Here is a 21,497-nt window from a genome sequence, read left to right as displayed (position 1 = left end):
CAACTGTAAGCGAGCCTGGAATTCGCAAACGGTTTGACGACATTATCAACAGGGACACAGAAACACACTTAGGATGCTGCTTATGCTGGATGGACATTCCGGCATTTGTTTATTCCTCATTACTTGGCCCAAATTGTGCGTGCAGTATTGGCCCCAGGAACCCTTACTAGGATGGCGTCATTACTCATTATACGCCAGATGAGACCAACGAATGTTAATGGTGCTGTTAGTTGAGCAGACGAATTGGTCCTTCACGTAGACGAAGACATCGCTGCCAGGGTGTCTTGTGGCACCTCGTGAATCTCACTCTGTGAGAGATGGCGATTTCTGTGCGAGCTCAGCTGCCGTTTACGTGTCAAGGCCGGTCATTTGTCTGTCTCAATCAATTCGGCAATTGAGGGGGCGAGTCAATGGCTGCATTTGTGAAGCACCAGGCGTGATGCGAATGAATGTTTGGAGGAATGATGCATGCTTTCTTAGTCCTGTATTGGCTAACATCATGTCATTCCGGCTGGACATTGCCGCTCGCCGTTTTGAATGCTGACGGGACCAGGTTCGTGATATGCGCCGTTAAAGCTTTCATTTGGGGAAGTGATCAGCATGTTTCTTTCCCAACTTGGGTCCGGGAACTCAGGAGAGAGCACTAACTAAGCCTTTGGCAAGACACCATCTCATGACGCCAATACAATCATTGATATTTTTAGGTGACTCCCCAAATCCCGTAGAGCTTCACTGGGCATATTCCCTGTCAGCCACTTGGGAGCTTACTCCGGTGAAGGCGAACTGTCCATAAGTTTCACTAATGATCTGGCTTTTCCCCATGAGGCCTGCCCACGCACAACAAGTGATGTGCTATGGAGGTTGATATCGTATCACAACGTCGAACAAGCGAGATTGTGTTTCTCAGCCTTCTGATGTGTGACTGTGACTGGAATATTCCTGAAGGCTCGCGACTCCATGGTCATGCTCAAGCTCTGCGGTCACTCCACACAGAGATACCTTGTCCACCAGCTGGCACATATGGTTTCATTGCACCCGGAAAGTGGCTCATACTTGCGGCCTGCAGCCCAGACCGTCGATACACCTCACAGGCCAATTTATGGCAAACCACAGCTTGCCATTGACGGAAACAGCGCGAATGATGAGCATTGGGAGTCGGACATTTCGCCGGCAACAGAGCTCCAGGACCACGAGGTGATCACAGCCCAAACTTTTCGGCCCCCTGGCCCATGCCTCCAGTGACCAGTGGCGCCGCTTTCCCCGGCTGAGGCAGCATTCGGTGATTGATTGACGGTTCATTCATGTATCTTGCCGGTGCCACAAGTGCTGACCATGACGATCATCTGGCTGGCGCTTGTTCTGGAGCATATTCCTTGTCAACCCAACGGCAATTCGTCTTGGGTCCCTGGAAGAGTGAACGCCCGTTGCAGCCAATGTCACCCTTGGGCTGGCTGATTTAGCTGAGCACAATTTTTTTTCCTTTTCTCGTTTTGGCCAGCGCTTGTCGAGCAGGTCCATCAGGTTGGTCATGTTGGGCTGGACTGGATCATCTCAATGGTAAGTTCGGACATGGGCCCCCAGGCAGAGGATACACGAGAGATGGCGCTGGCGCAGAAGACATAAGGTTTCATCCCGAAGAAAAAGCAGGTACGACCAAGTGCTCCCGGCTTCCACAGACTTACTGCCACTTCCACGAAGTGCAGAGTACCAGGTACTCCGTACTTGGGCAAGTATTGACTCCTTGGGAAAACGCTCTTTCNCCCTCCGCCTCGTTTAATTTTATGCACACAAATACTTGTGCCCTCCTGGACGGCCCAACCGTAGCATGATCATCACGTTTGTGCTCGGTCTTGTGCTATTCTGGTTTTGTGCCTGTGCCTGTGCCTGTGCTTGTGGTTGTGCAACATGCCCCGTGCTGCCATTTTGGGTACCAAGGTACCAAGGTACTTGGATACTCGATGGGTTGTGACGACTTTGAAATGATAGAAATACATGAAGATATCATCACCCGCACGACCAACTTTTGGCTGTCCAACAGCCGTCTTTCCCACAGAATCCCCAACGACATGGGTGGTGAGCTTGTCAATCTGGTTCAGATTTTTTTCGTCGACCAGTTCTTGCTCACATTTGTACGGCTTCGAAAAGAGCTGTCTCCATCCCAAGTAGGAGAAAGTGAGTGTCAGGGCGCCTCAAGCGACTTCGCCTTCCCCTGCCTGCCGTAATAGAATCGGAAAACATCTAACCACTACGAAGCGTTCGTATAATAGGCGCAGGCCCGGTTTTGTTGTGGTTATTCGGGAGTAATCTTCTCTTTGAAAAACTTTAACTTTCCCTCTTGCTCCTACCCCAAATCGTCTCTTCTTCGTCTACCTACGGAGCACTCGCCCTGCGGTTGCGAAGGTCTATATTTTAAAGTTACTCAACGGACCAGGGGACCAGTAACCTGGGCCCTAGAGACAAGTCTGGCCCATTTCCCAAGAAGCGGGTTACATCGAAATTCACCCGGCTTTACGGAGTACACCAAAGGGGCCTCAAGTGGTGCGGCGGCTATCCAGTTAATTAGATTCTTACGTTTTGGGCGGTAGCTTCGTTGCTGGGCTAGCCATGGCTCGCGTCGACAACCAGGGATGGGCAGCGGACGACGAAGGCAGTCTCCATTTGACTTGTCCAATTTCTCCTGTCTGTCATCAGGAGATGAAAACCTTTCTCAACCTTGAATCTCCAACGAGCAGTTGCCTTTCGCTTTCACCCGTCGAGTACGCTCATGCCGGGTATTACAGCCCCAGCTTCTTGCTGTCGGATCCAACACCAGGCGTTGCAACCGTCATGGCCACCCAAGCACTTTCAAGTATTGAAATGGCAGAGTCTATCGCTAGCTCAACCAGCGTGAGATATCTTAGTCAAGGCACGAGACTTGGCTCTTCCAATAGTCTTTCAACATTGCCAGCCTCGGTCAGGACAGTAACGACCACCGCCAGCTCTAGCAGCTCCACAGCAAGCCAAAACCGACAATACATTCTACCGAACGCTCGCCGGCGCTTTCGTCGACTACGTACACGAGAGAGTTTTGCGAATGGTAGCGACGATGCAGAGCAAGAACACCATGCCAACTCACGACGGAGTCAGAATGGCTTGAGAATTTTTGACAACGAATCCCTCGAGCAAGCTACACCATCATCATCCCCAAATCCTCCATCACGAAGCACGAATCGAAGCAGTAGTCCCATTCAATCTCTCAAACCCTCGCGAACCTCATTGGACGGGAGATCGCCATCCTCGGATGCGCTTCCGCTGTCGTTTGCTCCGACAAAAGACGAATTTGAGGCATTACCACTCACCATTCAACGAAAGGTACGTTACTTCAAAAACAAAAAAGCACAATGCAGCCATGAGCGAGACAGGAATTGGCGATTCGACCAGATGGGGACACAGCAGCTGGTCTCTGGGAGATTCAGACACAAGGCGGCATGTTTCAATGTAACTGCCTGCAGTGGTCCCTTTTGGATAGCTCAGCGAAGACGCGAATTGTTGCATGGGGAGGAGGCTTGGAGCAGAACGAGCAGAATAAAAAAGGTCAAGGCTTCGTTGAAAAAGTTTGCCACGAGATGCCAATCCCGTGTGCAGAAAGCGGAACTCTACCTTTTTCTTTTCTTTCTTGCTTCTGCTCCCCGTCCCCGCGGCCGCCAGGTGTTTAGCTTTTTGGCTACATTCGGCTGCGAGGAGAACGCCATGCGCCCGGACCTGAGATGCATGTCCCAGTTGTCGTCAACTGATGGACTCCAGTGGTGGATGCATGTTTCTACACGCTCGTCCAGCTCCGGCGCTCTTCGTCTGGTTCGAACAGTCTCAATTTTCCTCGCTCAATGTTGTTATTTCATTTCTGTCTCTCAACTATTCCCGATTTCCTTGGCCCGAGCCCATGTTCACATTTGGCATTTCCATTTCACGAATTTCCTGTCTGTCCAACTCCCTGCCATTGACGCATCCCCCTGGCTCCAATATTATTCCATCTGCCCCTGCAAATGCAATGCACGGCCTGGCCCACGGCGGTGAGCCATGAGACTGGAAGATGACCAGGGATGATGAGCAACACATCCCCATACTATTGCCACTTTTGCACCTGTGGCCTGCGTCCAAAGGCTCGCCTCCCTTGGCGGTTCGATGGCTCCCCGCGCGATGGTTCTTTGAGAGGTGAATTCTATTCGCCAGTGAGGTCACAAGTGGCCCTTGCTTGCTTTTGTCCCTGCATCATCACCACCCTCTATCCACCCCATCACAGGTTCATATGCAGGCGAGGTCATACCACAAATTGGGACAATTGGTGCAATCTGTGGACCGCTAGCGGAAGTAGTTGCAGCGTTCTAGTTTGAGCCGATTCGAGCCACGACAGCAAGGTACCTCCTCACCCTCAACGCAAGACTTGTTCCTGCGAGGGCGGATGGGCGAGCAGAGCCTGTTGGATTGACAATTCACATTGGACATTGACTCTAAGTTCTAGTTGCCTGGTGTGACGGGCGGCTCGAACAAACGAGCAGACTTGAACTCTGTGCTATCCGTTAGTTTGTCGGTTGTGGCTGGTGGGTATGGGTACCGCGGTCGCATCCCTTGTTTGGGTTTCCACGGAGTACTGAGTACTCCTGGGTGTACTCCGTACTGTACTCCTACTTCGTCCTCCTTGTATGGAGAATTTGGCCATCCATGCACATGGAGTAACCGGACTGTGTTGCTGGTGCAATACGGCAGTACAAAGTACTCCCTACCAAGCACTTGCAAATATTACCTTTTGGGTTTGCCGGACCTGGCGATGTCACTGCAGCGTACTTGAGTACCCTTCCCTGACAATTTGGTTAGCCATGGGGTGCGCCACCGCTCTCTCGTTCCTGCGTTGAGACATGCCATTCCCCTTCCAGCACAACTTGTCTCTGGGGCATGTCAATCTCAACCCAATATCTCGCCATATACATATCTAGCCTCTCCCTTCCCTTTTCATGAGCCCTTACCATTTCTTTCTTCCCTCCTTCTTTCTATACTCCATCCAAACCAGCCAGCTGTCTTTCTTCCTTTGGCTCTGAACTAATTCAATCTTGCATCGACGTATAGTACTTCTCCACACTCGAGCGCCTCCGCATCATTCGCAATCTGGATTATCAACTAGTAGATGAGTTTGGCCAAGAAGGACCTGATGGTATTTCTGCGTCATTGTCGGGCAACGAGGAAAATAGGCGACCAACCCTTAAACTTGGTTTCGGCCGGGACGAACTTGAGAACGCCCTTCATCGTCGGTGTCAGAGCAACCCGTTGCGGATCTACGCCCATCACGAGAATCGGCTCAGGAGGAATCGCCATCTCAGTCACGGCCAGTTAAGAAGACACAAATCGAGCCAGAGTGTGATACTGGATGCAACTGAGGAATCCATCATTCGAATTGGAAAACGACAATCACAATTTGACAGTCTGTCAACAGGCTCTGCAAGCCCAAAGCCGAAATCCGGCAAGATGGTTTCTTTTACGAGCGAAGCGACGCCTGTTGGCTCTGATCTGAAGTCCACCGCCGATTCCATGTATGAGTCGTTTCGCTGGTTGGAGGAGAGCGAGGACCTGGATTTGAGATTATGCCTGGATGACTACCATTCCAATTTGCGAGGCGAAGACGTGCCCGCTCAAAGCAGATACCGACCATCATTCAGGCGACACCTGTCGATTTCTAAGCTCCCCTTTAGCAGCCGGACTTCAACTACACTGAGCCGACCAACGACAAAGGATACCACTGCCAGCCCGCCGTTGATGGCGTCCCCGATTGCCTCGGTTCCAGGCTCACCTGTACATGGCCATGTTCGACGACGATCACGGGCATTGTCGCTCATTTCGCCTAACAAGCATCCAGTCCCAGATGCATCCGTCTTGATTGACCCTGCTGCGGCTCATTACCAGGACCCAGACGCAAGGATGAAGCTTCGGGTGTACCTGGCATCCCCGCACAAGTTCGACGAAGCTGTTGAGTTTGGATTTCCATCAATTGAGGAAGTGCAAAGCAACGAGAACACAGGGCATAAGAGGGAAGCTTCGCAACAAGTAAAGTCAACCAGCACTTTGGGCAGGCCAGACAACTTTTTGGAAGACGGCAAATCGTCAATTTACAGCGACGAAGCCTCAACTGCGGAACCTGACTCGCCCAGGACGCCAGAGGCAATGGAAAAGCCAGCACCCATTAAGCCAATCCATGTGAGCCAGGACAAGGACGTCAATGCAAGCAAGGTGGATTACGCCCAAGCGCCGGCAGCATCTCGGGAGATGACTCTGCGAATGACCTTGACCCGACCGGATCTTCGAGCTAACGAGGAACAAATCTACGGTTGGCAGAAGAGTTCCCACGGACGCAAGTCACAGACCAGAGACGAGCCAGTGCCAGTATCGCCAGTCTCAGCCACCAGAGAAGGTCATTCGAAGGAGAGCATCGAGCGCCAGTTTGCTGCCATGGATCAAGAGGACTTGTTGGCAAATGACAATGGTGTTATGAAGCGATTCTGGAACCGTGTTCGGCGGACATAGCTCTTGCCATGGACTCGTGGGACACGGTACGGGATGGCGTCTGCCTTTGGCCGCAAGTTCCTGTAACTCAATCTGTCCACGTCGCCTTGTCAAACACATGATTTTTATCAATAATTTACACAAGCTCACGCACGTCACATTACAACCAACCACACAAATCACAACCCCGCGATTATTACACCTTGGAATCGATCTCATGAAATCATAGTTTTTTTCTTCTTACTGCTCTCGCTCTCGCTACAATTATACCCTTTTCGTTATTTTGGCTCTGTTTTTTTTTTTTTTTTTTTCATTTGATTTTCATTTTTATTTTTGCTTTTGGTATACCCAGCATCGAGGCGGCTATGTTAATCAGATGACGACTGTTGGTCATTTGGGACAAGAGGGTGCCTCGTCTGGTTGCAGTGGCCAGCCAGCCACGCCACTGACACCACAACTGTTAGCGGGAGGAGTTTTACGGAGTCGGCACTCTCTTTACCAACCAAAGCAAATCCTTTTGCTTTTGTCTTTAGGAGCGGGGGGGCTGGGCGGCCGCGGTTCATGTTATTGATCGAGAGGAAGCATGGCATGGCATGGCATTGCATGGCGATGGATTGGCAATGGAGAGGCAGGCTTTTGTTTGACTTGACTGTTGGACTGTGAGCGAATTGAAAGAAAGTATCTACGGTACTTGCATGCAGGAGCAAGGAGCTCGGATGGGAGACCTTGCCCTTGACACTGTAGAATTAGTCAGGTAGACACACGATTTAATTTTACGCCCCATACAACTTCACAACCTAGAACTGGGACTTGACTGGGACTTGACTGGGACTGAGAAGTGAGAACTGGGCAAGGTACTAGACCAGACGTTTGCCCTGAATTGGACGTGTCGAGTGCCACAACGTAGAAGTATTGGAGTCGGTTGTGACGGGTATTGTTTCATCAGTTGCTCTCGGACGCTCTGGGGCTTGATGCACGACGTTTTGACAAGACAAACAGTCGGGGGATCAGACCACCAATATTTCACGACCAAGTGTCCGATGTTCTGGTCTGATAGACGGAGCACTGAGTAGTTGACAGCATATTACACAGAGCACAGCAGCAGCCTTCCTGCAAGCAAAGCCCAAACCATGATGCGTTCACAAAGGCAGCGATGGCTGCGGTCCTTGGCGGCAACCGAACCAGCCTGGCCTGATGATGTCTGGTGTTATATGGTGGCTTTTGGCTTTGTGCTCGGTCCAGCCCTCCCGCACAGAATACCAGTTGACGCCACATGCACCTAACCAGCCAGCCAACTCCCAGTTGACCCCGCTCCAACCAGAACAAGACGCAGTTGGTACGCTATGCCACGAGAACCATCTTGCCAACATTTCTTTTCTTGAATACATCGTTGGGGCTGAGATGCATACGATTTTCTTTGTTTTTTTTTCCTTTCCTAAGCGGCTTGAGGTCCGAGCGGCGATCGTCTGTGGCGTACCCATTGCTCGTGGCGGGCATGGCATAAACTATTGCGCTGGGATAGGCACTGGGATTTGTATTTGCAATGTTGGGCGCATTGATCGCTTGATGACTTGGCTGGAAGCCACTTGACAGTCGCCAGGTATGTTCATTTCATGCTATACCTAACAATTCTACAGGTATACGACACTGCGGCAGCTATATTTTGATCATCATCACTGAGTCACTAGCATGAATGGTATGATTATGGATAGATGCTCCTGCCAAATTCCATGTCAATACTCCGTACATCTAGATCGCATACACATTTGTTTGTCCAAGATACAAAGAAACCACGCTAAATAGACACGTCGGTGCGAAAGCCACAGCTGGCTTCTTACTGTTGATACACACTTGCCGCTTGATGAGGTCAACGACGTTTTTCCCCCTTCCCTGCCTTGCCCCCTTGCCCTTGTCACTCATGCCTTGCCTGTCCCTTCTTTTCTTTTTGGTCCCATTATATCTCCCCCTTCAAACCTCTTCATCACTGTCTTCGCCTAACAGTTCTCCTTCGTCCTCGTCAACAATGGCATAGTCGCCGCGGCCACGTGCGAAGCTGTCTCTGGTCGTGAATCGTCGGTTCCCACCTGAGAACCAGCCTCGCCCGCTGCCGCCCCTGACTCGGTCATATGAGCCCGTTGCAGATCGCCACAAACCACCAACGAGAAGAGGGAGCGTTGCCACGACTGCCACAATGGCCGAAACCGCAATGACGGGATACTTTACCCAAGGTCGGTCGCTGTCAAAGGTTGACGACGTGTCGCCCAGCCGAATTTGGCCAAATTTTCCATCCCAGTTGCGGTATACATAGAAACCAATGGCCCCAGCCAATGCAAACGGTATAACCACTGCAAAGAAGATGGCTACCCCAGAGGTTCGGTGCTTCTTCTCGAACTCGTCCTCGTGACCTTCGCACGGATGCTCCTCCGACGCCTTGTCCAGTTCCCTGCCACCAACACATGTAGAGAGTGGGATGCGACGGTATCCTGTTGGGTCAAAGTATGAAGTTGCGTTTGGATTCTTGGAACACCACTCTTTGCCTGACAGGGGTTCATAGCCCTTGACTAATTTGCACTGTTGTGCCTCTGAATCTTCCAATTCAAAGTTGTAAGCGCTGTAGATTTGGGTTAGTCCAAACTGATCCAGGCCGGCACATGGGAGGGCCAAAAAAAAAAGGGAAGGGACAAAAAGAGAAAAGAATTGTTGTCATTACATACCACTCAAAGTCCTCTCGTTTGCAAGGGCAGTTCTGGGCCTCCACCAGGCGCTTGAGGTCCTGGTTCGTGTAGCACTTGCGATCGGTTTTCTTGCGGAGATATTTAGACTCGTGACCGAATAGGCAGTTGTCCGTTTGCAGTGGATGTTGTGGTGTCCAGAGAATGTAGTCAGATTCGGCTGGAGAGTCCTTGTTGTACTTGCAAGGCTTGTCGGCGAGTCCAGTGAAATCGAGATTCACCGTCATCATCCTGTCCTTGTCATCTCGGCACCATAGAAGGAAGTTTCGAGAGGTCCCCGATCTGAGTGTGGTAATGTCCTCAACAGTCACTTCACTCTCGGAGAACTCCTTGTCTTTCCAAGTCTTGCCTTCATCAACCGAGTAGGATACAATCTTGGTCTTGACCTTATTCTTGGCACTGGCTCGCTGCACAAGAACAATGATGGATCCTTGATCACCATACTGCCAGGTCCAACGGCCCTTTTTGACATTCGTCCAACTGATACCCCCATTGGTACTCAAGAAGGTATCGGCGTCCTTGACGTCACCGAGGCTGGACCCAACATTGCCGACGCCGAAAAGGAATCCCACGGCTGTTTCAGCAGAAAATGTCCGGCCCTTGTTGTCACGCTCCGTGTAGTGGTGCAAGTGAAGTGCGCATTTACTGTCCCCTCTGGAGCTGCTGCAGGAGTAAGACTTGCCGTCGGCGTCCTTTGCAGGCGGCGGCAAGTATTTCCATTGTGATCCATCGTTGTGAGAAATCTTGGTCTGCAATATCTTTGTTTTCTCCTTCTTGTCCGTATTGGTGACCACGTTGATCAAGGACACGCCTTCTATTCCGGAAATCTTCTCAAAGTCGACAAAATTCTTTTCGTCGCTATTGACATTCGCTGCGCTGAGGACGTATGATGTTCCGTTGGAATTACTCTTGATAATAGAGCCAAAATGCCGCTGAGCCCCAGCTTCTGAACGGACAAAAAGATTGACAGCATGAGTAGAGCTATCTAGCAAAGTAAAGTCGTCATTGTGACCACCGTGAAAGTTGTGCGGATAATGTGCATCCTCAAATTTTTTGCCATCAATGCTCGCAACGGCGCGCGCAGCACCGGTTTTGGGGTCCATAACCTTGGCAACGATGAATTCTGACTTTGTCCCAAAACCAATCACTTGCCCACCAAATTTGACGGGTTCGTCGTCGAAAAAATTGTCACTGGTAATGATAGTGAGGTTCGATTCCGATCGTTCCTCCGTGTTGACTAGACAAAGGATCTGTTTCTCGTCTCTGAAATTATACGCAGCACTGCCAGTGAACTCGCAAGACTGGATGTAGCGTTGCAGAGTCTTCCAGTTGTCACCCCGGTCTTTTGAAAGTGATACTTCGGTAAAGCAACTCTTCTGTCCTCCAACCTTGTCGCAGGCTTCTCCCATCCACAGTAGCCAGTCCTTCTTGTCTGGGTGGAATGCGACTGGCATGGTGCCTGCGGCTGGTTTAGTCGGCGCCTTGAAGGTATGGAAGTTTTGACCACGATCGATGGTATAGATGATCTTTTCGGACTTGGTGGTAAAGTATACAACATCGTTAAAGTAATCGTGAGGAAATATGCCAGTAATTTTCTCTCCCTTGAGTTCCTCTTCCCATTTCTTGCCATGGTCCTGTGATATCCAGATTTGACTGCCATCTGATGTTGGCCACACAATGACTGTCTCATCAGTGGAGGAGCTGGCTTCGCCCTTTTCGAGGTACAGTTTTTGAAATCCGTTGTGGCTAAAGTCAAAGACGTTCTGCTTGGTAGCAATTTCGCCCGTGGCCGGAGGCTGTGAGGGTTTTGTATCACTCTCTGAACACTTGCGTTCAACCTTGTCATCTTTTTGCTTGCCGCTCTTTCTTTTACACGTGTTGCCTGGGATGAGTCTCCATCCCGATGAGCCTTTAAAGGTGCCTTCTGGATTCTTCTTGCATTCTTCCTCAGATGAGGGGATAGGGCCAGCCTGCACGCACTTGTCATTGTCTCTCTGGAAGTTATAGTCGCACTCGAAGTCGGCATCAGTGCATTCGCAATTCTCCATCTTGGGTACAGGGTCCTCAAATGTTTTCTTGATGAAGCAATCAGCCGACTTCTTGCGACGGGAATATGTCTGCTTGTGACCCATGAGGCAGGTAGGTTTGCCGTCCTTGTCAACCCTGGCGTGCCAGTCTTCCATGTCCTTGTCCTCACACTTCCGTTCCTTGAGCCCATCAAAGTCGATAGCAATCATGTGATAGGTGCGATCCCTTTCGCCCAAGAGCAAGAACTTGAGACTGGTAGAATCTTGTGTGGTCGTCAATAGGTCTGGCTTAATGCTTAGATCGTCTGGCAGAGGCACGCTTTTCCAGTTATCTCCGTGGTCGAGTGAATATGAGAACTCTTTGATATCTGTTTTGCCCGAGTCCTTGATGGCTAGTAAGATGGAACCTGAGTCGCCAAATTCCCACTTGTGCGGCCCATCCAAAGCTTTCTTCCAGGTTGATCCGGCATTGTCAGAGACATACAGATTGGCATCGGCGAATTTTCCGAGGGCTTCACCAGTATTGCCATTGCCCATAACCAAGCCTGGGGCAGGGCTGGAGAAAACGCGGCCCATATTATCAAGCTCTGTAACGGAATGGAGATGCAGCCTGTCGTCACCGGATTTGATTGGCGAAAAGGTACGGCCATCGTCGAACGTGATGTCGGTGACCACAATCTTTTTCTTCCTTTCCTTATCGACTTGAGGGCCATTCTTGACCGTATTCACAAGAAAGATACCCTGAATCCCAGAGATCTTTTCAAAGTCAACGTTGCCCTTTGGGTTGCGGTTGGTGTAGGGGATATTTTCGGTGAAGTATGTGCCGTTGGAGTTGCTGGTAAACAAAACACCCATGGGGCGTGATGGATGAGATGTCATGACGTCAATCTGAATGCTGTAGTTTGTGCTTTCCAGCACAGTGTATGCGCCTTGGTTGATCCTGTGAGAATGATCGTGTTTATCGTCCTTTGGGAACATGGCGCGGTGCCACTTTAATGTGTCATCGGTTACAAATAGAGCCATCTCGTCACTGCGCGGGGACGAGGTAGCGACGACTATATATTTCTTCACCGCTGCCAAGCTCAGAGATCCGGCAACGCCTTTGTTCATGTCGATGTTGGGCTCGAATTCTTGGATATGTTTGTCCTCAACCGCGAAAAAGCTGTCGGAGATGACAATTTTCTGTTCTTGCCTAAAGAAGGATAAAGAGTCTCGAACAATGCAGAGTACTCGCGATTTGTCCTTTTCTGCATCGCCAGTGACAAATTCGGCAGTGGACTTCGCCCACCAGCAACCTGCGGTGTTGACACGAAGAGCCTTGGTAGTCTTGAAACCGTCGGTCGTGTACATCGACTGTTCGTCACAGAATAACCTATCGCAGTCCATTGCATTGAAAATGATTCGGTCGGGATCTCCAGCGTTGAAACTTAGAATTTCCGATTGATATTTGCTTGGCAGAGCCTTGGTGTTGAATTTGGTCCACGTTTCGCCTCGATCTTCAGTTCGGAATTGAGTCTTGCTAGGCGTAATAACGTAGGCTCGCTTCCTGTCGAACGGGTGCATGATGAGCTCGTAAGTTGCGCCATCGGGGATAGCATCGACTCGCTTCCAAGAGACGCCGGCGTCTGCTGATCGGTAGACATTTCCTTCCACCTTGTCCTCGAAGACAACAACATCGCTGTCTTCAAAGTAGTTCAAGTTCAAGGGTGGATTCTGGAACTTATTGACCTTTATTGACGGTTCATCCTTGGCAAAGGCCGTCGTCCAGAAGAGGGACAACAACAGGATGCGCCATGCGGCTGCTGCCTTGCCACCAGGCCTCATCGTGGTGAAGGCGTGGTTGCTGCCAGTATCATAAATTGGTGAGGAGTAAAGAAGGTAGGATATCAACGCTCATAGGTGGTGGATTCGGGAACAGGATGTTGGTGAACCTGTCCGATGTCGCGGGAGTTTGTATGGTGAAGTGGTTTAGATCCAAGTTGTTCATGGGTCATTTGGACATGTGTCGTTGCCTCGCAAGCAGCTGAAGCTATAACGTCAGCAAGTCCAGTGCTGAAACTCAAATGTGGCGCAGGCTGCGGCTGGAGCCTAAGAGCGAGACACTGATCAAAGAAGGATGGCGTTAGGTGGGCCAGATGAGCTGGGGGGAGCTTCTGTCTGTGGTTTGTGACAGGTCCCAGGCGCGGCCAGCCATTGGTCAAAGCTGAAGTCAATGAGGTCTGAACATTTTCAAGTACCGAGTGGCCGAACAAAAATAGCTTCCGCTTGCATCAGTTCGGAGTTGCACAGGGAGGACGCATGTCTGGACACTTCGAATCTATCTGCGTTCTCATTGTTTTAAGGCTATTAGGTGGATGAGGTAACACGAACACGTTATGCCACGGGATTGATGCCTTGTGGTTGACCCTAACCCTGACCTTGGGGCCTTGAGCTGACATACTGCAGCAGCTTGCATCAGTCACACAGCTTCTTGGAGCTTGAGTTCTCAACCTTTCAATGTTGCGTTGTAAGCTATCGGTTTGCCAAAACTGGTTTATCGGCCCATTTAAATGGACCCAAGCGCGGGAGTCGATGTTCTGCTTGTGAATTCATGACTTCACAAGTCGAGTTGCTGTCCAAGCGTAGGTATCCGAATACAGACGACCAAGTTGATTTGACGTAGCAAAATTGCGCGGAAGATGGAAGATTCTTGCGTAAGAGGTTCACGAGCATTGGGGTCGCAAACATTGAATTGGCGCTCGTTCTTTCAAGAGGGTTCTTTCGCTCAGCAGTGTTCTTACATGGCTTTTCTAAATTATGACTTGAGGAACATATTGCTCCTTGACACTCAGTTGAAGCGCGGGCCAGCATCATAACATCCACCACAATAGCACCGCAACTGAGCAGCAAGCTTCCTATTAGTAAATCGCTCAATTATATGCGTAGTTTTGTTTCTCAATCAGTAATCTCCTCCAAAGTTCTTTCAGCCGGCTGTTCGAAGCTCCAGGCAAGGGGAGCTTGCACCAATAACCCCTGATGAAACACAGTGGACCACGGACCCCAGAGCCATTGGCAAGTCTTGCCAGAAAGGGCCGGCAAGGTTTCCATCTTGAGAATGTTGATAGAGGTCTCACAGAACGAGAGGAAACAAAACCCCTGAAAAGAAAGCCACTTGGCCAGAGTTGGAGCAAGATGTGTATCGAATGGGCCACCGTTCTCGTGCAACAGGGAAACAGAATGAGGCACGCTGGGATAACCCGGTCAATTAATAGATGTACGTAGACGGAGCACTATCGAAACGATCTACCCGTCTCAGATGCGAGATGTCTTTGCAGATTCAAGAGGTTCACATGAAACCTTGGGTGCGGCTGGCCGATCAGTATATATGCTGTTACTTTGGTGAGGAGGGGGATCGCAGGATCGGTCCTGTTTCTGCGAATGCAGGGCCGAAGTAGTGGATCATGGTAAACAAACACTGGACGTAGGAAAGTATTTTCATGGGAATGTTGTTATGGAGGAGGAAGCTTGTTGCTAGTTTAAGGCTTGATGATTGTGGTTGGTGTGAGTGTATCTGTGTAGTCATGGAGTCATCGACCTTCTTGTCGGCAAAGTTGAGAAGAGGCACTGGGCGTATTCTGCAGTGTAGTGCTCCGTAAATACGATACGATCTGGCCTGTACTGTATTGCTTGAGCCAGTAACATTGAATGCAATAACAGCTACACCAGAAATTGTATACCTAGGTACTTGCATGGTACGCGTCTCCAGCACTGGCAGCGAGTCCAACAGACATCGAGTGTGGGCATCTGCACTCATCAATTGATGATTTCTCTCCTTCGTACCCAATGATTGCATTCACGCGCCAATTCATGCTCCATGCGCCGCAAAAAGTGAGACTTGCACCAGCTGCGACTCACAGTACCTGCATTAGACACAAGGAGTGGTGGAGAAACAAACCAGACCAGACCAGACTGGAAATTGAAGCATCATGCATGTCGAGTTCACTGGTTGACTGGGAACTTCCATGCCCCCGCTTTTTGGTCCTTTCTTTGAGGACACCTGCAATACAATACACACAAAACGCGTATCGACGCGACTGACGCCGTGGCAACGCGAACAGTATTGACCAAGTCGAATTGAGACGAAATGTCAAGATGACCGCTCCGTCTCAGCTCAGCAAAACACGGCCATTGCTCCGAACCGAGAAAAAGCAAACGATTAAATATCATGGCGTTTGTCAGGTGCAGGAGCAGGAGCAGGGCATCGGCAATCACAACAGCCACATGCACACATGAGCACACCAAATTGACCAGACTCCTGTCAAACAAACAGCAACGCAGCCAAATCACCCCTTTTCCAATTCGTAGACATGGACGCCAAGCACCAGACAGCAATGGCCATCCTCTAGAAGTTGTAGTGGAAGCTTCTGATCCTAGGCTAGCTCGTGGCTTGTCCCTGCAGTCGCCTTGTTCTCAAGTGCGCTCCCCTCCCATCATCCCCTGCCTTCTTCCCTGCCGCCCTTGCTGAGCCCCTGTCTCCTTACTGCTTTACGCCCATCCTTTCATTTTCCATCACCATCAACTTGGGCCTAGTTGCAGTATTCCCAGAGAGCCAAAGTGACCGACAATTGCTGTTGGTTGCACCGTTCACGAAGCCCCTCCTTGCCCTCGACTCCTCGGCCTTCACTTTCTGCCTTCTCTCCCAAGGGTCAAAACAAGCAGACGCCAACCCCGGTCCAGTCCAGTCTGGTCCTGAAGCGCCCCCCAGCTGCGGTTCCTCATCGACCTGACTTGGATTGCCTCTCTATTTCATCCTTTCTTTTCCTTCACCCATTCTCGCTCTCTTTTGATAATTTGCTCTCCCGTGGCCAGTTCTTGCCAACCCATTCCCTTCCTTTCGACGTCCCTCCTTTGGTGAAGCTGTACATCGACCAGCAGCAAGACAACAAGAGACCAGCATCTTCTGCCCCGCTGTACCACGCCTTTTGCCCCTCGCCAGGTCTAATAACAAACGAAGAAAACAAAAACAAAAGGTCGGCGCTTCATCACAGTATCAGTCTTGAGCCTAATCTCTCGTCTTGAACCTACGCGTCTGTCGATTGAAATACACCATGGCCTCCGTGTATAAGAAATTCTTGGCTTCTCCCAGCTCTTCTCTGCTGGATGAGAAAGCCTCACTACACTATGTCACCACCACCACGTCCATCTATGGCGCAACCGAGATCATCAAACACCTCAACACCCTCCAGAAACAGGTCAAGGTCAAGAAGCAAGAATTCCTGAACCTTGTCGATGGACAGACTGTGATTGCTGCCGAAGTCGATACGGCCCTAGAGTTCCAGACTAGTGGTGGCGCTTACCTTCCCGGCTTGGACGACAACTTCTTATCTGATCGCGTTGCCTATCTGTCAATTGTAAGTAGACTGCTGCTTGCTTCAGGACCGACACCATGAAGAAAAGTCACTTTGGGCGAGCTCCATCTTGTCAATTGCTGGACTAACACTTTGCGACTCCTAGATTCACTTCGTAACGCTCAACGAAGAAGGCAAGATTCTCCAGATTCGCCAACAATGGGATCAGGGGTCTCTGCTCAAGCAGATGGAAATCGTTGGAAAGACTGGACGCAATTGGCCCATCAGGGATAGCAGAGAGCAACTTACCTTGATTCAGTCTTGCCTCAAGTCGGCCGGTGCGGCACCTGCAAGGGCCGAGAGCCACAACGATGTAGTCATTCGAAACCGCGTCAACTCCAACAATGCTATGCGCGACCCCCATGCATCTCTGCAGCTCTTTGGCAACAGGGAGGAACTTGAGGCTGCTTCATCCGAATCTGTGGTGTCACCTTATGCAGGTCACCGCAAAGGACAACGGTCTTTTGCTGATGTTTTAGGCGACGATCCCAGTGGTGAGCATTACGAAGGATCCCACAACCGCCACCGATCAGCTTCGCCTAGCAAGGCCGGCCAGGGCAAGAATGTTCAGCCCATGCGTATCTTTGAAGGCCAGGAGCATATTGAGGAGGAGGAGGACACGCCCAAGACCACCAAAACCAGCTACATCAAGCCGAATCCCCGCAAGTACAGCCACTTCGACTTTGCTGATGGATCCGATCCTCAGGACAGACCCGAGCCTGGTGTCTCGTTCGAGGATAGACCGCGATCGAAGCATGACAGCCAGTGGGATTTCCAAGACTTTACCACCCCCCACAAGTCTCAGCCTACCAAGCAGTACCGAGCACAGGACGTTCGTCACTGGGACACTGAGGCGAGCAACATGGAGGACGACTCTCAGCAGGTTGGAAAGGCTCGTCGTGATGCAGAAACCCATTTCGAACTCCAGGACGATGGTGAGAAACTGCCGCATCAAGAGCGCGCAAATGCTCGTCCGCGAGGTTCAATGCACAATGACGGTCTAGGCTTGTACAAGAACAAGCTGTTTGACCAGGAGGGAGCCACACCTGAACCCAAGCGAGCTCTTGGCAACATTACCAACTTGAAGGGTCGTGGCAATGACTTTGATCCTCACTTTGCCATGACTGACGAGTCTCCTGCGCCTGACTCTTCTCGAAATCACCAACTCCCAGAGGGTCGCATGAAGGCTGTTAAGATGATGGATGCCAACTGGTCCTCCTATGATAAATCACCCACCACGCAAAAGGAAAATCAGCGAGGCGAAGCCCGCTTCTTGGAGGACAACAAGATCAACATTGCGGGCGACGGTATGGGAGGTCGAAAGGGTACTAACCGTGACTGGCTCTACGGAGGCGGTGGCGACGATGATACTCCCAAGCCTGCGTCACGAAAGGCTAATCCCGGCGCCGCTCAAAAGAGCTTCTGGGACTTTTGAGATACCCAAACCAAACTAAAAGAAGATTTTGATTGACTAAAACAGCCAAAGATTGCAGGCATAGGATCGGGATTCAAGGGGGCCTCGTACCTCTTGTGCCAAGGTTGTACGGAGAGTTTGTGCTGCCATTGACGACTTATACGCCTAAACGGCTCATGATTCATGAGAGAGCCTTTTCCTTTACTACTCCACTGAATTTTTTCTTTTCTTTTTCTTTTTTCGTACTTTAAGCTTATCTATCCCCTTCCTGCGTTGGACATGCACTCAGCCCCAGAAATTGAGCCAGTATATGTCTTTTTGTCTTGTTAACCTGTCTTGTCATACACTAGTTTCTTTACTGTTGTCTATCTGTATCTGCTGTTTAGGACATGTGATGCTCCTGGTTTATGGGACGGGGGCGTATGTCCGACATAAGATGTACCTAGCTGTATTGTAAGACTGAAGACATTGTTGTAACTTATTTCTTGATTGCGAAGTAATGTGTGTTGCAACTAGTGTCTCATGTTCGAGGATCCAAGAGTGTGCCGAGACCAACATGTCTGCATCAGCCAGTTGTTTGGTATTTCTCGGCGGATAGCATGGTGTACTAGATTTATTACCTCCCGCGAAATACTGCCACGGAAGCAAATCAAGACATCAGTTACACAAACAATCAGTGCTACAGCATATACTGTCACCCAAGTGTTTATACATCTCATATTAACTATATCCATGACCCATGCACCACTATACACATTAATAACCCAATCATAATATCCAAACGCCCCCAACCAAATGCACAAAAATATCGCTAATTTCCAAATAATGCACATCCATCCATCAAAATACGGCTAAATCATCCGCACACATCAACACATAAACTTGTAAAACCGTTTCCACCTGGGCCACCCTTCCCTCTCCTCCTTCTCCTGCGCAAACAGAATGGGTAGATTAAAGTCTCGCCGGCCAGTATCGATATCCATATCGGGAACCTTCACAAATCTAGTTCTGAAGAATAGCTTGTGGAAGATGTAGAAGAAGAAGATGATGGGGACGCCCATGAATTTGAGGAAGAAATTTTGTGTGACAGCGCTGGCGGACATGTTCTCCCAGCCGATGGGGAAGGCGCCGACCCAGAACTGGGCAATGAGGACGAGGACGTTGAGGATGAAGCCGACGTAGGAGCCTATGACGCCGACTTGCGAATTGTAGGCCATGTCGTTGAGGCTGCGGCCGCGGGCGGCCCACGCGCGGCGGAAGCGGATGTGGCAGAAGCAGATGGAGGTCCATGTGAAGACGGTGGAGAGGCCGGAAATGGCGAGGAGCCAGTCCAGCACGGTGCCTTGCTCTTTGAGATCGGCGAGGAAGGCGAGGAGGCCGACGAGTGCGGCGATAAGGATGGCTACGAGGGGTCGGCCCCGTTTGTCGACATAGCCGAGGATTTGGGGCGCTTGTCGGAGGTTGGCGAGGGCGGCGAGGGTTCGTGAGGAACCAAAGACGGCGGAGTTGCCGACGGAGAGAACGGCGATGAGGATGACGGCGTTCATTACGGAGGGTAGGACTTCAATGCCGGCTTCTTCAATGGCAATGACAAAGGGGGACGCTTTGGCATCGGCTTTGCTGGTGCCACCTATGAGGCGGGGGTCGTCGTACGGCACTAGAAGGCCCACGAGCGTCAGGGCCACGATGTAGAAGAGCGTTATCCGCCAAAAGACTTGTTTGATGGCTGTGGGGAGGGATTTTCGAGGGTTGGCGGTTTCGGCGGCTGCGAGTCCGACGAGTTCGGTGCCTGTGAAAGCAAATGCTGCGGTGACAAAGACACTGCAGAGGCCCTTGAAGCCATTGTTGAATGCGCCTGGGTTTTGCCAGAATTCTCCGCCAATGTAGCCTCTGTCTGGTGTTCCGCCGCAGTTGAGGACGATGCCGAGAAGACTATTGTGATGTGTTAGTCGGAGTGTGCAGGGCAATGGCGCATATTCCGAAGAATGAATAGAGCCAACGAGGGGCAAAAACCTACATGAAGCCGATAACGGCAATGACTTTGATGATCGAAAAGGTAAACTCGGCTTCGCCATAGCCCTTGACGCCAAAGAGATTAATCAATAGGATTACAAAGAGAAAAACGGCAACAAAAACGGCCTTGGGTATCGTCTCGCCCCAGTAGCTGATTGTCAACGATGCGGCAATGATTTCGAGTGGCAAAATCGTAAGCCATTGCAATGCGTAGCTGTGAAAAGCAAAAAGGACGCCATTAGCATAAGCCTTCCAATGGTCATGTTGCGAGCACGGAAATACTCACTTCCAACCCATTGCAAATCCCCACGACGGATCCAGAAACCGCGTCGCCCACGAGGAAAAAGATCCAGCAATGGGAAACAGAACCGCTAATTCACCCAGAGCCTGACATGTGCAATACAACATAATTCCAACAATGCTAAACGCAATAAGCAGCGAGGCAGGGCCGCCAGACTCCAAAGCCTTGCCTGAAGCGACGAAAAGTCCGGTACCTGTATGACGCCACCAAAGTTAGAAAACAGGGAAAAAATAGATCAATTCAAGCTTTTTGCCAAAAAAGAAACATGGCCGTTTGCTGCATCAACCGTTGCATTTTGTGGCTTGGGGCGGACAGCGTACCTATGGAGCCACCTATCGCAATCATCTGCAAGTGTCTCCCCTTGAGCTTCCTCGCCAATCCGGTATTTGCGGATTCCAGCGCCGCCAGACGCAGATCGTAGTAATGCGCTCCATATCGGCGTTGGGTAGACTGGCTGTTCACCTGGCTGAGGTGGTCGCTCGGGAAGAAGGAAAGGTTTGTGTCGCGCTTGAAGCCGTCGAGGAATCGGTGGAAGCGGGCCGGCGGCCGGTCGTCGAGGTAGTCTGGCTCACGCATGCTGTAGGAGCTGCCGTGCGTGAGGGACTCTTCTTTGATTTTGAGGTTTTGCACGGTGTTGAGCTCGATATCTCGAGGTGGTGCCATCCTCAAATGGTCAGTCTGGGCCTGTGCGTTTTACGCGCCGTTTGGGGCGGAGATGGATGAGGTTCGCAGAGGATGACGGCACCAGCCTGCCCAGCCGAGGCGGCGACGTCGACGGTGATCGGTGGGTGAAAACGATGAATGCTTGCTGTTGAATCGTGTAGTCGATAAGATGATTTTGGATATGTTTGCCGGAACGGCGACTTATTGCGGTTGGAGGCTAGTTCTGTCCACCATAGCCAGGTTGGGGAGAGGTAGTTTAACGATATTCGGTTGAGGTTAATGTCGACTCGGCCAACTGCACATGTCGCCCACAGCCAGAAACGGTGATGTGTCGAGGAATAATAACGGCGGAAAAGTCTCCAAGGGGAAATGTACCCAATATGTATTACTGTACTGTACTTGAGAGAAAAGTCAATGCGCGAATATCAGCGT

The 21,497-nt window shown here is 50.6% G+C and overlaps 4 protein-coding genes across 4 annotated transcripts; 2 read left to right on the top strand and 2 right to left on the bottom strand.

The window, feature by feature from the left end:
* Nucleotides 1–2,604: 2,604 nt before the first annotated feature.
* VFPPC_00501 (proteinrelated to Gim complex component GIM4) lies at nt 2,605–6,549 on the top strand (the record flags this gene model as incomplete). Its single annotated transcript, XM_018280508.1, has 2 exons — nt 2,605–3,351; nt 5,101–6,549. 2 exons carry the CDS (start codon nt 2,605–2,607, stop codon nt 6,547–6,549), a joined length of 2,196 nt encoding a protein of 731 aa, XP_018148640.1.
* A 1,947-nt stretch (nt 6,550–8,496) lies between these two features.
* VFPPC_00500 (vacuolar protein sorting/targeting protein 10) lies at nt 8,497–13,111 on the bottom strand (the record flags this gene model as incomplete). Its single annotated transcript, XM_018280507.1, has 2 exons — nt 8,497–9,139; nt 9,243–13,111. The coding sequence occupies 2 exons, from the start codon at nt 13,109–13,111 to the stop codon at nt 8,497–8,499; spliced, it is 4,512 nt and encodes a 1,503-aa protein (XP_018148639.1).
* A 3,263-nt stretch (nt 13,112–16,374) lies between these two features.
* Nucleotides 16,375–18,109, top strand: VFPPC_00499 (NTF2-like protein; the record flags this gene model as incomplete). The annotated part of the gene is made up of 2 exons (XM_018280506.1): nt 16,375–16,677; nt 16,781–18,109. The coding sequence occupies 2 exons, from the start codon at nt 16,375–16,377 to the stop codon at nt 18,107–18,109; spliced, it is 1,632 nt and encodes a 543-aa protein (XP_018148638.1).
* An 848-nt stretch (nt 18,110–18,957) lies between these two features.
* On the bottom strand, nt 18,958–21,065 carry VFPPC_00498 (general amino-acid permease GAP1; the record flags this gene model as incomplete). Its single annotated transcript, XM_018280505.1, has 4 exons — nt 18,958–20,020; nt 20,106–20,315; nt 20,388–20,595; nt 20,723–21,065. The coding sequence occupies 4 exons, from the start codon at nt 21,063–21,065 to the stop codon at nt 18,958–18,960; spliced, it is 1,824 nt and encodes a 607-aa protein (XP_018148637.1).
* Nucleotides 21,066–21,497: the final 432 nt, after the last annotated feature.

Source organism: Pochonia chlamydosporia, chromosome 1 (genome assembly GCF_001653235.2).
Source record: "Pochonia chlamydosporia 170 chromosome 1, whole genome shotgun sequence".
Taxonomy (NCBI): Eukaryota; Fungi; Ascomycota; class Sordariomycetes; order Hypocreales; family Clavicipitaceae; genus Pochonia; species Pochonia chlamydosporia.
Note: the sequence above shows the minus strand (reverse complement) of the source record. Positions and strands in the feature narration are given on the sequence as shown.